The sequence below is a fragment of the Heterocephalus glaber genome, unplaced genomic scaffold (genome assembly GCF_053883595.1).
Source record: "Heterocephalus glaber isolate CG9 unplaced genomic scaffold, H.glaber_assembly_v1.0 deba00000331, whole genome shotgun sequence".
NCBI lineage: Eukaryota > Metazoa > Chordata > Mammalia > Rodentia > Bathyergidae > Heterocephalus > Heterocephalus glaber.
The window spans coordinates 65239704-65255197 of record NW_028258142.1 but is presented as its reverse complement, the minus strand read 5'-3'; the positions used below and the strand labels follow the sequence as shown (position 1 = coordinate 65255197).

General features: G+C 58.6%; 1 protein-coding gene across 6 annotated transcripts in view; it reads right to left on the bottom strand.

Moving 5' to 3' along the window:
* Positions 1–4343: 4343 nt before the first annotated feature.
* Positions 4344–15494, bottom strand: part of Mtcl1 (microtubule crosslinking factor 1) — an 86306-nt gene continuing 75155 nt past the window's right edge. For 4 of the 6 annotated variants that reach the window (XM_087194874.1, XM_004853223.4, XM_013075294.3 and 1 more), the window contains 4 exons: positions 13856–14155; positions 12241–12272; positions 8247–9786; positions 4344–5226 (listed from right to left, as the gene is read on the bottom strand). In XM_087194874.1, coding sequence (XP_087051000.1) covers positions 5029–5226; positions 8247–9786; positions 12241–12272; positions 13856–14155 — 2070 coding nt within the window. In that variant the 3' untranslated portion in view covers positions 4344–5028. Of the gene's footprint in view, positions 5227–6412; positions 6470–8246; positions 9787–12240; positions 12273–13855; positions 14156–15494 lie in introns of all 6 variants that reach the window. The other 2 variants (XR_015444801.1, XM_013075293.3) reach the window with 2 other exon arrangements.

The window sequence follows — 15494 nt, the reverse complement described above, 5'->3', positions numbered from 1 at the left end:
GCACAAACAGTCCCCAGAACCGGGCAGCTCACCAACCCAAGGGTGACTCTCACCCACATAAAGCAGGTCTGTGTCCAGTACTGGGGGACCCAGCCTGACGGATGTGTTCAGTCGGCAGGGCAGAAAGGGCTGCTCCGCCCCTGCTCACCTTTCATCAGCCAGAGAACAGGCCAAACATCCAGAACAGCGGGTTTCTCAGTGCTGCCCTGAGAGTGCTGCCCTGTCCGGAGTATGACTCAAGGAAACCAGCAAACCACAGGTGTGGAGGGGGATCTTTTATGGACTGGATGACAGGTGGCTTTTTCCTCACGATGCCACACAAGGTCCCCTGGATGCTGTCCGCCACTTCCTCTTCAGTGTACTGGGGACCAAACTCAGGGCCTTTGCACTGAGCTGCATTCCCAGCTGTATTTATGTATTTTTTCCCCGTTAAGTTTATTAGTACACTTCAGGTATACAGTACAGTTACATTCATCATTGGGAGCTTGTACTTGTACATGATGCATCTTAGTTCTTATATTTTCCCCCTTCCCCTGCCCTCCCCCCCACCCCTCTTATTTACAGAGACTTTGTTTCCATTTTTTCCTTTTCTCATATTTTTTCTTTTCCCTTCTTTCCTTTCCCCTACCCTTACCACTTTCCCTACCCCTTTAGACCTTTTCTTCCTATTTCACATTATCAGTTACACATTTTGATCCTTATTCACACTTTCAGTTTCTCACACTAGAGAAACGATTTGGTATTTACACACGTGTGTCCTATTTATTTCACTTAAGAGTATGGCCTCAATGTGCATCCAGTTCGCTATAAATGTCTCTAGTTTCTCATTCATTATGGCTGAGTAGTATTCCATTTTACAAAAAAAACCACATCTTCTTTATCCAGTCTCCAGTTGATGGATACTTGGGCTGCTTCCAAGCTTTAGCTATTACAAACTATGCTGCTATGGACATGGGTGCACATATATCGCTGTGGTATGATTCTTTTAATTCTTTGGGGAAGATCCCCAGCAGGGGAATAGCTGGGTCAAATGGGACCTCTAGTCCTAGTTCTTTGAGGTATCTCCATACTGACTTCCACAGTGGTTGCACCAGTCTGCACTCCCACCAACAATGGAGAAGGGTTCCTTTCTCCCCACACCCCCTCCAGCATTTCTTATTGGTTGATTTCTTGATAGCAGCCATTCTTTCTGGGGTGAGGTGAAATCTCAGTGTTGTTTTCATCTGCATCTCTCGAATGACTAGTGATGTTGAACATTTTTTCATATGTTTATTTGCTGCTTTTACTTCTTTGTCTGAGGAATGTCTGTTCATTTCAGATGCCCATTTTTGAATTGGGTTTTTATATTTGGGGGTCTGATTTTTTAAAAGTTCTTTATATATTCTAGATAGTAGGCCTTTGTCAGAGGAACACCAGCTGTTTTTATATTTTAAATTTTGAGATGATATCACTAAGTCGCTAAGTTGTCCACACTGGGTTCAAATTCTCGCCCCTCCCGCCTCAGCCTCCGAGAGTGCTGGGACTTCAGCCACTCTGGAAAGATTACTCACTGGGATGGATGGCAGGGAGGAATGTCAGCATGGATGGGCTTCTCTCCACCCACTTATCTTTGCAATATAGACAAGCGCGGTATCACACTCGATAAAAACACCAGTCCAACAGGCCAAAGTGGTGGACAACTGAATTTTTCTTGGGAAATCCCACAGGAGTACAACAGGCGTCGCCTGCTTCTTGCCTTTGGTGATGTTCTCTCCCTCTTCCCTCCCCCTTTCTTCTGAGAACCCTTACAGGGGCTTCCTAGAGCTCCCCAGGCAGAAGGGACCCCTCTGTGCCCCTGTGCACCTGGAGACAGGATGAGAGCTCTTGGCTGTGGCGCTGGGGCTTCCCGTGTATCAGGGGGTCGCTGTACCCAGCAGATCTTGTCAAAGGGCCTTGCTGAGGGCTTAACCAGTGCCGCTTGTGAGTCCTCGGAGCTGCCTGCCAGGTGACCACGAGCACCATCTCTACTCTGCACGCGGGACGCTTGGGCTCAGGGGGACCCGGGCAGCTGACCCGGGAGGCAGACCAGTGAGGAGGGCAGCAGCCTCGGGTCCCGCTGGGCTTCACGTCCCACAGGCAGCTCGTCATCAGCGTGTGTTGGGTGACGCACACCGCAGCCCATGCCGCGTGCCCATCACCTGAGGAGCTGTGGCCACCTGGGGCGAACTCCCCTAACACAAGCCATGCAACCCGTGCTCCAGGTGGCTGCTTCTTCCCATCCCCTCCCCGGAAGCCTGGGATTTACAGCGCCAACAGCTCCCCGCAGGTGCACCTAACCTGACACCCTACCCTGTCCTCCTTTTCGGGATTGGAAATGGTACCTTTGGGTGCCCCAGTGGCAGGGCTGCTGTGAACCTGGGGTCTCAGCTGAGCGATGAGCTCACCCCGGGATCACCGTGGCCACTAGGAGGCTTTGCGAGGATTCCCGGAGCCCCAGAGGCTCTAACCTGCTGCAGTCAGGGGAGCACCTCTTTGTGATGGGTGGTTCTCCAAGCTCCCGGGAGGGAGTCAGTGCTCCTAGTGCTCTTCTTCCGGTGTCTCAGACTGCTGTGCAGCCCCCAACCCCACTCAGGGACCTCAGCTGTTTCCTTATTTAAAAAGAGCCAGCTGGACGTGGTGGCGCATGCCTGCTATTCCAGCACTCTGGGAGGCTGAGGCAGGAGGACACAAGCTCGAGTCCACCCTGGGCAACTTGGTGAGGCCTTGTCTCAAAATGAAAAAGGGCTGGGGGTGTAGCTCAGTTTGGAGGCCCTGGGTTCAATCCCCATTTCACAGTGCCACCACCCCAAATTAAAAGAGCAAGCACTCACCTTTACTAAGGGACCAGCAGTGGCTCAGAAGTTACAGCGTCTAGCCTTGAGAAAAGGCCCGAGAACCATGCCGTCCCGGCGCTCCCAACCCGGCCACTTGACTGACTGGTCAATGAGCTCCAGGTGGGGAAGCCGAGCGCCGGCACTGAAAATGCTCTGTGGTCAGATCTGCACGGCCTTTGCCGCTCGGACCATTCTCAGGCTTACGGCTCCGTGGCATTGGGGGACCACAGTTCCAGGACTTTCCCCTCACCCGGAAGCAGAACTCCACGGCCATTCTGCACGGAGCCCATCTCCACCCACCACCCCTGCTGACCACCGTGCCACTTCCGAACTGAGAGTCTGACTACCCTGGTCTCCACAGTACCAAGCAGACTCACACAACACCTGTGTTTTTGTGACTGGCTCATGTCACGCACGGAGCATGTCTTCCAGTCACAGCATGTGGTATTCCCCACTTTTCCAGGCCCAGTAATATTCCATGGTGCACGTGGGCCACATCGTGTTTACCCGCCCTGCCAGGGGTGGGTGTTGGGGCTGTGTCCACCATCCGCTGTTTCGAGTGACGTGCCTGTGGGCACTGTGCATAAGGGCCTGTCTGGGTCCATTTCAGTGTCTTTATTTGTACCCTTCAGTGGGACAGCTGTGTCCCCTGGGGGTCCTGTGTAACTATGAGGACCTGCCACACTGCCGTCCATGGTGAGCACAGCACATTCCATCCCCACCAGCTGTGCACAGGGTTCCGGTCTCCCCCAGCCTCCCCACACCTACCGGGGCTGGACCTGATTCCAGCGGCTCAGCCAGGTGTGGAGTGAGGTTAGGGGAACATTGCAGCCAGAGACTGGCTGAGCTAGCTCCCTTCACACCCGGTGGCAGCAGGCTTCCTGGTGAGCCCTGTTCCCAGCCAGCCAGCCCAGTGCACACCTGTAACCACAGCACTGGGGAGGCTGAGGCAGGAGGATCTCAAGTTCCAGTCTACTGGGTAACTTAGCAACTGTGAGACATCCTCTGAAAACTGAAAAAGGAGCGGGGGTGGGGGGGGTGGGGAGGTGGGGGGGTGGGTGTGGGAGGATGTGGCTCAGTGAAGACCCTGGTTCAGTCTCCAGTACTGCAAATAAAAACAAACCGCCCAGTTCCACCTGGTACTGACAGGCGGGCCTATGTTAGAGTGGAGGCAGCCTCACCCTAATGGGCGGGGGGACAATGCTGCTCCCAGCCCCTGGGCTCCAGGGCGAAGGCAACACAGTCCTGTCCCAGCTCGGCCCTCGAGGCAGGTGGCTGGGTCCTCCCCAGCAAACCACCTCCTGAGGCCGGGCAGGGGACCCACCAGGTCCTCAGGGAACTCCGGAGGCGTGGGACTGGTGGCAAGGCCACCCCTGCACCTTGGGAAGGCTTCATCCCACTTCACCGCAGGCCGACAGGCTCCCAGGCACCACCCCGTGTCACCATGGGGCAGCCTCGCGACTTTGTAGTGTTTCTCCTCAGACAAAAAGATTTTGAGTAAACACTGTACATTGCCAGTTAATCTCTTAACAATAATTTCAAAAGGCCCTGTTGTCGCGCGAGGGGACCAACAATAACAGAGCAGCACAGGGTCTTCAGGAGGATCGGAGAGGACGGGAGGGACCACAGGAGGCGGGCAGGGCAGCAGATGTTCATGCAGCGGGCCTGAATGAAGACTGGGTCCACCCCAAACGGCTGGCCTCCCCCACAGGCTGCCGGCCTCAGGGCTTTGCACCCCGGAAAGTTCACAGAATCAGACAGTTCCGAGCATTTTTTAAAATGCCTAAAAAACATCAGCATGGGTAAAATACAGTTAACTTAAAAACGCTCTACGTCCAACGTGGAGAGAAGCCCAACCCAAAGGGAACGATGCGGATTTAACAGAGGCGCCTCTGGGGTCGGGAGCGAGGGGGAGCAGAATCTCTTAAAAGGTACACTTTTAAAACTTATATTTTAAATCTATTTATAACCTTATTTACCTTTTCTGTTTAATATACTGTGTGTAAAAAAGATGGAGACAAAAATATTTTTCTGAGCTAGGAAAAGAATGAAGTCATTTCAGGCACATTCACTGTCCATCCCAGAGACGTCCGTCAGGCGGACGTGCGGCAGCTGTGCGGGAGACACGCCACTGTGACCCGGCGTGCAGGAGGCTCCGGAGGCCGTCAGGCTGGTGTCACGGCTGCGGCTTCTCCTCGGGCCCATCCTCGCTGTCCCCGAGCTCCTCCAGGGATGCCGCGTTTCCGGGGGACGGACACCCCGAGGCGGTGGGGTCAGGCGGGGCCCATCTGGAAGGCAGGCGGCGGTTGGCTGGTCTCTCGGGCCTGGAGAAGCAGGGCTCTAGGGACGGGGCACGGGCGGAACAGGGCAGCTCCTGGGCGGGAGGGAGAGCGGTGTTAGAGGGCAGCCTGCAGGACTGCGACGCGCCACACCCACACACGACGGGCTGGACGCCCATGGAGGACAGGTGAAATGGCAGCAAGCAAGCAGCATGATTGGTGACACGGGGGCAGCCAGCCGTGAGCGGAGGTGGCGGACTGTGGGTCGGGCCTCCTGGCAGACGGGCCCCGGCCACCTCTTCCTGCTCCACCCAACAGCTCTGCTGGGCGACCTGCTGTCCTCCGAGGACGGGGCGTCCTCCTGCTGGGCTAGCGGCCAGCTCTCCCTGCAGCCAGCCCTGCCGCTGTCTGTCCGCAACCAGAGCAGCTGTCATTTGTGTCCGGGGCACCCTCACCTCCTGAGCTGATCACGAGGCCCCCCGGCCTCCGTGCGAGCCAGCGGGACCCTCACGCTCAAGGCCCATTTCTGTTGGGGAGAACATTTAGCTCTCTGTGCCCACTGCTAGGTGACAGGGACACGCAAGCTCGGAAGCTGGTGACACAGAAGTGTAGAAAGCTGCGGCCCCCGGAGCCCAGGTGATGGCACCCAAAAGCTGATGTGGGAATGTGGCCACGGGGGGCCCGGGAGGGATGGTGCAGAACGAGGACCTCGAAGACGGCAGCAAGTGGGATGTGACAAGTGACCCAGGGGATGGACAGGAGCTGGGGCGACCCCGGGGGAGATGGGGTGTCCGTGAGGATGATCCGGCCCCGGGGATCATCAGCTGAGGAAGGGCGGTGCAGGGCGGGTGGGTCCCCTGCCTCTCGTGGACGCTGGGGACGCCTCGGGACACTGTCCACCCCCAGTGCGGGACCCGGGTCTGGGAAATCGGCTAACACTGTGTCTCTGCTTCATGACTGAGCACACGCGTGTGCTGCACGGTGCCCGCTGCTTCGGGACTTTCCCAGGCCAGCGCCCCCTTCCAGCCTGCCGGGGGCCTAGGGCCACAGCCGCAGGCAGCAGGTGGGGCTTCCTCCCCCAGGGCCACCCTGCGAGGGGCCGGGGCCTCCAGTCCTGAGGCGCTGCCCGCAGAACCACCGTCCCCACGCGGGGTCACTGAGCGTCAGCCCTCGAGGGCACACAGGGTGTCAGGCTGGCCCGGGATGTGCGTGGAGTGGACCCCGGAGATGACGATGGTGTCAGACACACGCACGACCCTCTGGACGCCGGGAGGCACTTACAGCAGGAGGCGGACAGGGCTAGAGTCCCCACGGGGCAGTTAGTAAGACGGGTGGGTTCTGGACCGACAGACAGAGAGAAGAGAAAAGCAGGCAGGTGAAGGCATGGTTTCAGCAGCAGCAGCAGTTTCCAGCCACGGGGAGCGGGCGTGGCTCCCGGGGACAGCCGCCTGGGGGGAACTGTCCTCTGCCCTGCCCAAGAGGAGGAACCGCCTTGTCTCTGCGCAGAGGGACCACTGGGCGGGACCCGGGCTGGCACCCGGCTGAGGGCGCCCTGGTCTCCACTGGGCCTTCCGCTGCTCAGGCTGAGCCCCCAGCGAGGGCAGAGCGGTGCCGAGTTCCTCCTCATCCTCCTCAGGGCCCTCAGTGCTGTCACCCTGGCCCAGACATCCGGGCGGACGGTCAGGAGGGGTCCACGGCAGGAGTGGGAGCAGGCCAGGCTCCAGCAGTAGCTCTAGAGACTCGGGATGGAACCCAGGGCTGCTGCGTGTTTGCGGGGACACAGAAGGGGGCCTCCTTGCAGGTGGGCTGGCACTCCACGGTCAGTGCAAACACAATGGCCCACTGCAGAGGAGCGGTCGAGAGCTCCTGACTGGGCCCGTGGGGCTCCCCTGGGCCTGCATCCCCGAAGCTATGCCCCCCCAGCTTGGCAGCGAGCACAGCACACGGGCTGAGGGAGGGCAGCTTCGGAGGGCTGCATTTCACCCCGAAGCCCTCTCCGTCCTGCTGTTGCAGGGCTCACGGTCAGTAACTCAAAGCATCTCGAGGCGCCTAAACTAACGGGTGAGGCTCCACTGAAGTACACTGCACACCAGCCCGCCAAGGACCCTGGGACAGGGCTCGATTTCAGGGGCCTCCTCGGGCCGGGAAAGGCAGGGTGACCACTCACAGGGCAGCCGCCATGCCACAAGCACGTACCTGCGGGCTCCCAAGGGGCAGAGGATCAGAGGACCCGGCTGTCATGGAGCACAGCCCCAGCAGCACCTGTCCTCCGCGTGTCTATAGCACGCCTGAGACCCGCATCTCTGGAGCAGTAGGCGGCCCCCGGGTCTGCCCATTTCAGATTTAATTACATTGGGGGACACAGTCCTGGGGGGACTGACACCGACCCCACTTCCCCCCCAGGGGAAACGTGGGTGTGGTGACATGGACACACAGCTTCGTTCTCTCCTCTCCCCCCGGAGTCGGGCCCACCAGTCTGGTCACGTGCGTGACGCTTGCCGGACAGCCCTGCAGGGACGTGGCACCTGCAGGCCACGTGTCAGGACAGAGGGGGCTGGGCTGACTTGTGGTCACTGGGACGGTCGCCGTCACCCTCCGGCAGATCCAGGCAAGACTCGGATTTGATCCATGTGTTCGGCCTGGCTTCCGTGTGAGCGGACTGCTGGCCACCCAGTGACGAGGGAGGAGTGGGGAACCCAGCCTCCTCCGCCTCCTGACAGGAGACACACTCCTGTCCCCAGGCCCCACATGGAGCTCTGTGGCTGGCAGGGGCCTGACGGGTGCTCCCTCACCTCATACACGCGCCAGGTCACACAGAGACCGCACACCGTGACCCCGTGCAAAGCCCAGAGAGGTATGGCCCGCCAGTCACTTAGACCAGTGGACAGGATGCCATGCAGCCACGCCCTGAGTGAGGTGCTGAGCACACTTTGATGACCCTTCCCTCAAGAAGTTACTCGGGGCTGCGGCTGCCACTTACCCTGTCCTCCTGCGAAGGCCACCCTCCTGCTCCTGCAGAACCTGAGACCCACATCTGGTTGCCCCCTGGCCCCATGGCTGGCCGCTGAGTGGAGGAGCTGGCTGAGACGGGCACTGAACACTCTGCACGCCTTACCTCTATGGCCCCTGGCTCAGCTGAGGCCGCTTCTCCTGGAAGGCTGTCGCTGTTGAGCGCCAGGCCGTGGGCAGCCTGCCTCCTGTCCTCCTTTAAGGCGTGCTCCAGCAGCTTCCTGTTGAGGATCCGCGCCACGCTCTCGGCCAGCGTGTAGCCAGGGGGTGCGGACAGGTCCTGCCTCACAGGTGTGCCCTCCCCCCTGTCCTCCCTGCCCATCGTCTCTGTGCCCATGCCCAGTGGGCTGGGCAACCTTCCCTGGGAACTCGGGCCCGTTTCCTGGCCAGGGCCCAGCTCTGGCCGGGACCCGGCCCGAGCACCCTTCTGGAAGGCGTCCTGCATGGCCGGGCTGTGGTCGATGATGCTGAACAGGCTAGAGAGGCCGTCGTTGATGGTGGTGTGCACTGGGCTTTCCCGCGTGGTGGTGGAGCGGGCCCAGGCCGACTCGCTGAACCCCTTCTGGCCGGCCCCTGCCGAGGTCCTGCTGCCTGGCTGGTCAGCTTTGGGGAGGGGCTTCCTCTGCAGCTTGGGGGACCCGTACTTGGGGGAGCAGCAGGTGCGCTCAAACTTGGCCTGGACCTTCTCGATGGCAGGGGCCACCTGCCTGCTCCTAAGGCTCCGGGACGGGGATGACACGGGAGTGGCACCGCCCCCCGCCTTTGGGGTGAGGCAGCGGTGGGGGCTGCTGGTGATGGTGCCGGTGCGCAGGGCTTCAGTCTGCAGGCCCACGCTGACTGTCTGCACGGCCTGCGTCCCCACCACGCGGGACCCGTTTGTCTGGCAGGCCATGTCCTTGACGCGCGGCCTTGGGGGCCCGGAGCACAGGGCGTTCCTGACAGAGAAGGCCGCTGCCTTCGTGTCATCGCTCATGTTCTTGGCCATGTCCAGGCTGTGCGGCGGGGACGCGAGCCCCAGTGGGGCACAGAGAGGGAGGTCGAGCGGGCACAGGGCCCCCTCCACATGGTCTCGGGGCTGTCTGGCAGGGGTGCAGGGCCACCTGCCCGGTGTGGGAGGTTCCTTGGCCTCTGCAAGGCTCCCCCTGGCTCTGCCCGAGGGTGAGGGGCCCTCAGGGTCCAGTCGGCCCCTGCCCTCGGCACCTGCTGCGGGCCCAATGCTGTCCACCCTGCGGATGGCAGGCGGGCTGTGCAGCACACGCACCCTCGATGGCTCGGCAATGATGTGGCTGTGCAGCGCCTGCTTCCGGCAGTGCTCGGGGCTGCTCACGGTGTCCGTGGGCATGGTGACACTCGTGGTCAGGTACCAGGAGGAGGAGGGGAAGGGCTCTGCCGGGGTCTCCTGTCCCACCCGCCCGCCCTCGGTCCTGTCTGCCCAGGAGTCCGGGGGCCGCTCGAGGCCGGCCCTGGGGGCCACCTCATAGCCCCAGCTCTCGCTGTTGAACTCCTCGATGTACTTCAGGTCATCGGGGGACAGGGGCGGGGTGACGTCGTCCCGGCTGCTGGCTGGCGCCAGGCCCCTCTCCGGCAGGAAGGGGGACACATCCATTAGGCGCTGGAACTCGGACATGGAGGACACAGACATGGCCCTGGGGAGAGGGGCAGAGGGTGAGCGTGCACCGCCCCTTGAAGGCTCCCACACCCAGAAGGGCAGCCCCTCCGTCCCAACCATCAGGACCCCGCCAGCTGCCCAGTGCCCAAAACTGTCTTCCACAGCCTTGGACACCAGGTGCTAATTCATCAGGGAAACAGGAGGGCTGGGGCGAGGCCTCCAGCACCCCCTCTGCGACCTCCACACCAAGCACCCCGGCCGGCGCGGGGCAGCCTGTGAGCCAAACACCAGGGAGCTGGCGAGGGGGGAGACACAGCTCTGACCCCCATGGCCTCGGGAGCTGGTCGCCAAAGGCCACGTGGGAGACACGAGGAAGGAGGGACAAGGGAATCAGACAGACCCCAAGCACTCACCTGCCTTCCTGCCCTCCTTCCTATGTCTGCCCATCCCTCTCACACTGGCTGGGGCATTTATGGAACTTTGTGTTCAATTCTGGGGACAACGTCCTAAAATAGCTATTCTTTATTAGTTCTGAAAGTCTACTTTCTTTCCTTGCTGATTTTTTATTGGTATATGTTTGCAATGTATGGTTTTTACGTTAGTTTGGGGGCACAGGCACACAGGTAACACATAGCAATCATCTTCGATCCCTGTTCCCTGTCTTTGGAGACCCAGATATCATTTCCAACAGAATTCCCTGTGGCCAGAACCCACCAACAGGGCTTGCTCCCAGCCTCTCTGCCTTCGGTACAGCCTAGACTTGTTTGCGTTTCTCCTTTATATCCCAGGTAAGACAAACTCCCTTGGAAACCGGAACACAACCAAAGGATGAAGACAGCTGAAGCTAAGCAATGACTGGATTTTGCACGCTGTGCCTGACAGATGAGGACCTGGGGATGGACTCCAGATACGCTGGTGCTGCGACTCACAGGTTTCCACCTGACATGGCTTCACGGAGTGCCTTCCGTCTGCCTGGACAGGCACCACAGGCTGCTGGATCGGGGCGCCCGGCCACCCACAGGGGCCACGGAGGTGTTGGCAAAGCGGCTGGGGTGAAGGCTGGGGTGGCGATCACAGCTGTACCGGTCCCTTGTGGGACACAGTGCCTCCTCCGCCTCCGGAGACGGGCTCACATCTCAGGTCCAGACCACACTGAGCTCCACCGAGGGCTTCCAGAGGGAGAGCATGGCACCCGAAGGCAGCGAGGCCAGAGCTGGGCTTCTGCCCGAGCAAAGCTGAGCACCGTGTGGCAGCATCTAGGATGGGGCCACTCACTTCTGGGCTTGGCTGAGCACAGGGAAGTGAGGCGAGGGGACAGGAAGGGCAGACGTGGGCCCTGGCAGCTGAGAGGCAGTGCAGGCACAGCAGCCGGAGAGGAGAAAATGGAGGAAATTGGGGCCTGGCGTGCAAGCGCAAGGAACAGAGTTTGATCCCCAGTACCAAAAAAAAAAAAGAAAATGGAGGAAATGTAGCACAGGGTGGGAAGGCATCTCCTCTTCCTTCTGCACTGAATGTCTGGGTGCTGCCTCGGGGCTACGGCAAGCACGAGTGAGTTTGGGAAATGAAAAAGCAAGTGAGGTTCTAAGGTGCAGCAATACCGCAGAGAGGAGACAGCAAGGTCCGGTGTGGTGTACAGGAGCCAGCAGTGCCACGGGGGGTGTGTGCGTGTGTGTGCATGCGCGCGTGGACAGCTCAGCCCTGCTCCCACTCTCCCGTGTGACAGGAAGCACACATACGCTGCAGACAAACCCGAGTCTTCGGGTTCAGATGAAGAAAGCGAGGCACAGTGCTCCACCCAAGGTCAGGGGCTCCTGAGAGGCAGAAGCTGCCTTGGAGCCTGGGCTTGCCCTGCAAGGGAGGATGACACAGGCTTCCCTGGGGCGGGGAGGCGGCTCCCTCAGAGGAGGAAGGAAAGGCCCAGGAGCGGGAAGCTCACAGAGGAAGCACCAGGCCCTCTGCAGAGGAAGGAAAATGGGAAGCCAGAGAGGCAGCCTGCGCCTGACACCAACTGTATCAGCCCCATGTGTTTTCTTCAGGGATCACTGCCAGGAAAAATTCAGTAAATCCTCCTGGCAGAACTTTTTTTTTTTTTTTCCGGCACTGGGGATCAAACTCAGGTCCTTGCACTTGCAGGCAAGGCAGGCGGCAGAACCACTGAGCTAAATCCCCAGCCCCCCTGGTAGAACTTTTAAACACAGCATATCTGATGTCTCCTGTATCAAGAGAGGCTTTTTCCAAACTTACACCACAATTTTCCACGGGTTTTGCCAGGAACACCAAACACAGCGCCCACTGTACGTTCAACGCACCCTAATGGCAACGTCCTTGCTGCAGAGCTATGAGGAGACAGTGCTCTGGCCTTTCTGTCGCTGATCCTCAGAGAATGCACTCATAAAACCAGCGATAACAAGGCGACTCCTCAGGCTGCATCAACAAGATGGGATTTTAAGACCGGGAGGAGTGACCTATGATCCTGGTCAGTCAGACTTACCTTTGAAGATTTCTCTTGTGATTGTCTTCTTCCTGCAAGAGAAATAAGTTTGTCTGAAAGGAGCCTTGTTTTCGCTCTGCTCCCTAGGAAAACAGCATTTAAAGTGCACCCCGAGGCCCCCCATGTGGGTCAGGGGCATCACGGCCTGTGTCCTTCTGAAGGACACAGAAGGCAGAGTCCAAGCATGGTGTGGGGCGGGGGCTTCGGAGGTGCGGGAGGGGCCGGCACAGCTGGAGAGGAACACTGGCTATGAACTCATCACAGAGCAGCAAAGGGGCTCCCGCCTCAGGGCTCAGAGCCGGCTCTCCCAATAAGCTGGATGTGTGGGGGGTGAAGCAAAGGCAGGTAGAGAAGGGGTCATCGGGGACCGGCGTCCCTCTGCCCAGTCTTGCTCCTGCAGATGCTGCGACCCCCTTGTCAGGATCGAGAGTGCAGTCTCCCCTTAGGCAGAGGAGCGAGAGCTGAGCTAGTAGAGGGCAGAGCCACAGGGTCGCCTTCGAGAAGGCACCCGGATGCTGCACGCCCGGGGAGACGCCTGTGGTGGCCTGGCACACGCTCCTGGGGACATGAATGCTGGCAGGGGGCACATCCTCGTCTCTGCTGTGATACAGCTAGGGCCAGGACACAGCGTCCATGCATCCTTCGTCCTCTGTGCTTCGAAACCAGATCCCATGGGACGGTACAAAAGCTCCCAAATCTGAACCTGTGGGAGCTGACAGCCCGAAAACTGGCTTCGTGGACACAACTGCGAAGCACACTGTGTAAGTTACCTTCGGGCTGTGCGGGGAAGGGACAGATCTTATTACATATGTTCAAACATTCCCAAATCTGTAGAAAGCTGACTCCAAAACCCCTCCAGTGCCAGCACTTCAAGTAAGGGTGCTCAACCCGAATAATTTCTCCAGGTTGCAGCAGCACTGTTGACAGAAACTCTTCTAAGGTTTGTGGGAGACCAAATAACAGACACAGGTGATGCACCAGCAATGACTCTGAGCAGCAAGGTTTAAAATGAGGTTTTGAAATCGGCATAACCAGAAAAATGCATTTTATAGCTTAATTCAGCAATTGGTAGCCTAATTTATACAGGGTTTTCAGTATTGGATTTTCTCCCTTTCTGCTCAGAATAAAAGATTTAGGGTATGCAGCGCTTGGCAATACTTGCTACTTCCAAATGTTAGGGAGTTTCCTGCATAAAGAACTTCTGCAGTTATACTTTTCTAGAATCAGAAGACAGCCTGAGGGTTTCAGGGCACACACACTTCCGGAGTCATTCACTCCCCTCATGTGCCGCACTGGACAGCACGTTCTCCAGCCCTCTCTTGGCGGAGGACACCAGTGCGGTGCTTCTGAGCCCAAGCCAGGGGCAGAGCTGCACGGGGCTCAGGGCGGCAGCTCAGGAAGACTTCCTCTTCAGTGCACTCACAGGGCAGCCCTGGATGCCACCAGGTTTGGGTCAAACGACAGCCCTCATCCCGCAGCAGTTAACTGGTGTGGCTGACCAGTGTGGTTGACTAGAGTGGTTAACTGGCATGGTTAACTGGCATGGTTAGCCCGTGTGGGTAACTGGCGTGGTTAACTCGTGCAGCTGCCCAGAGTGGGCAGAACCCAGGCTGACCTTGGGGAGGTGGCTCCTGAAGGTCCTCTTGGGCCCTCGGGGTCGGGGCGGCTCCTCCTGCTCAGTGTCCAGGGACAGGGCATCCAGGTAGAGGTTCTCGCTGGCCGAGCACCTGTCCGACTCCTTCAGCTTGGACAGTGGCTGGTCCTCACGCGGTGCAGAGTCCGTGACCTCACAGTGCCACGCAGACAGAGGCCGCGACCCGCGAGCTCCTCCGGGGTGGGGAGAGGGGCGCAGGTTGCCTCCTTTTTGATCACAGGGGAAACTGCCGCCTCTCTGGGGACTGCTCTCTTTCTGCAACTTGAGAATTTTGGGAAGGAAATCATTAGCCTCACATTTCGGTCTCATGGTTTTCCTAAGACCAACCAACCTCCCGCACGCAGAACGACACCCAGGTCTGTCTGAAAGATTCGGCAAAAAGCAAATGATCTTACAGTTCAGACTTAACTTCACAACAATTGTGTGGCACATGCCTGTAATGCCAGCACTTGGGAGGCTGAGGCAGGAGGATTGCTTCGAATTTGTGGCCAGCCTGGGCTACACTGTGAGTTTAAGCCCAACCTGAACAACATAGTGAGACCTGTTTCAAAAAACCAAAACAGCAACAACAAAACATCAATTTTATTTGGAGTAGGAAAATCTGCATTTACCACACAAACCTGGTCAATCCATCCGACCCAATGTGTATGTGTATTAAGTTGTTTTTCTTTGTCTGTGTTGTAAAGTACGTTTTTGTACAGCTTTGAGTACTATGCTCATGGGAAATTACATACTTATTTTTAAAAACTTGAATACGCCCTCCGAGCTTTGGGCACGCTCCCGGGGCACCATCCGTGGGCACACTTCCAAGTGAACCTGGCTTCCTGAGAGCCCCAACCCTCTGGACCTGTGGCCTGTGGGCAAAGGGGGTCCCCAGCTCATTGGGGAAGTGGGGTGTGTGGGCCGGGGCAGCAGGAAAAGTGCCACCCATGGCCGTCCAGCTGCATCCACAGGCCAGGGCATGTGACGCTGTTCGCCTTGGGAGGGGACCTCTTGGGGGAGCTCGGGAAGGAGCCCAGGTGCCTCGGTGGGCACCCACCCCAGTCCTCCTTGCTAAATGTCACAGACAGCATGGCTGGGCCTCCGGCACGGGTGGGCTCTTCACTGGGCTGAGAGCTGCACAGAGCTGCACACTGCCCTGGACTCTGCACTACCTGAAGGACAGGAGTGACTTTCGGGGCTGGCTTGATGGGCCAGGTGAAGATTCTCAGTCCTCAAGAGCTGGGAAACTGTACAACGCCGTGAACGCAGAGCGATGGGGTTTTAAGAAAGCATCTTCACATGTGGCACCTCAGTGCCCAAACAGGAGCCTTCAGCCCCAGGCCAGAAGCAAGCACACCCTGCAACCCGTCAGGGAGAGAGCCAGGGCAGACCTGGGGACAGGGACTGTCACCTGCTTACTCATTCCAGTCATTTGGAGCTGGTGGCATGGAAGTTTCAAGGAAGTATATTTCCTTCACGAGAAAGATGGAAGTGCCAGCAGCCTGAGCTTGGATGCTAGAGTTTGAGGCAGGTTCACGGTCAAATTAGGGAACAAGCGAATCACCCTGGGCTTCAGCTCAGCCCCACCCCGAGGACACAGTTCTCTGCAGTTCCCTTG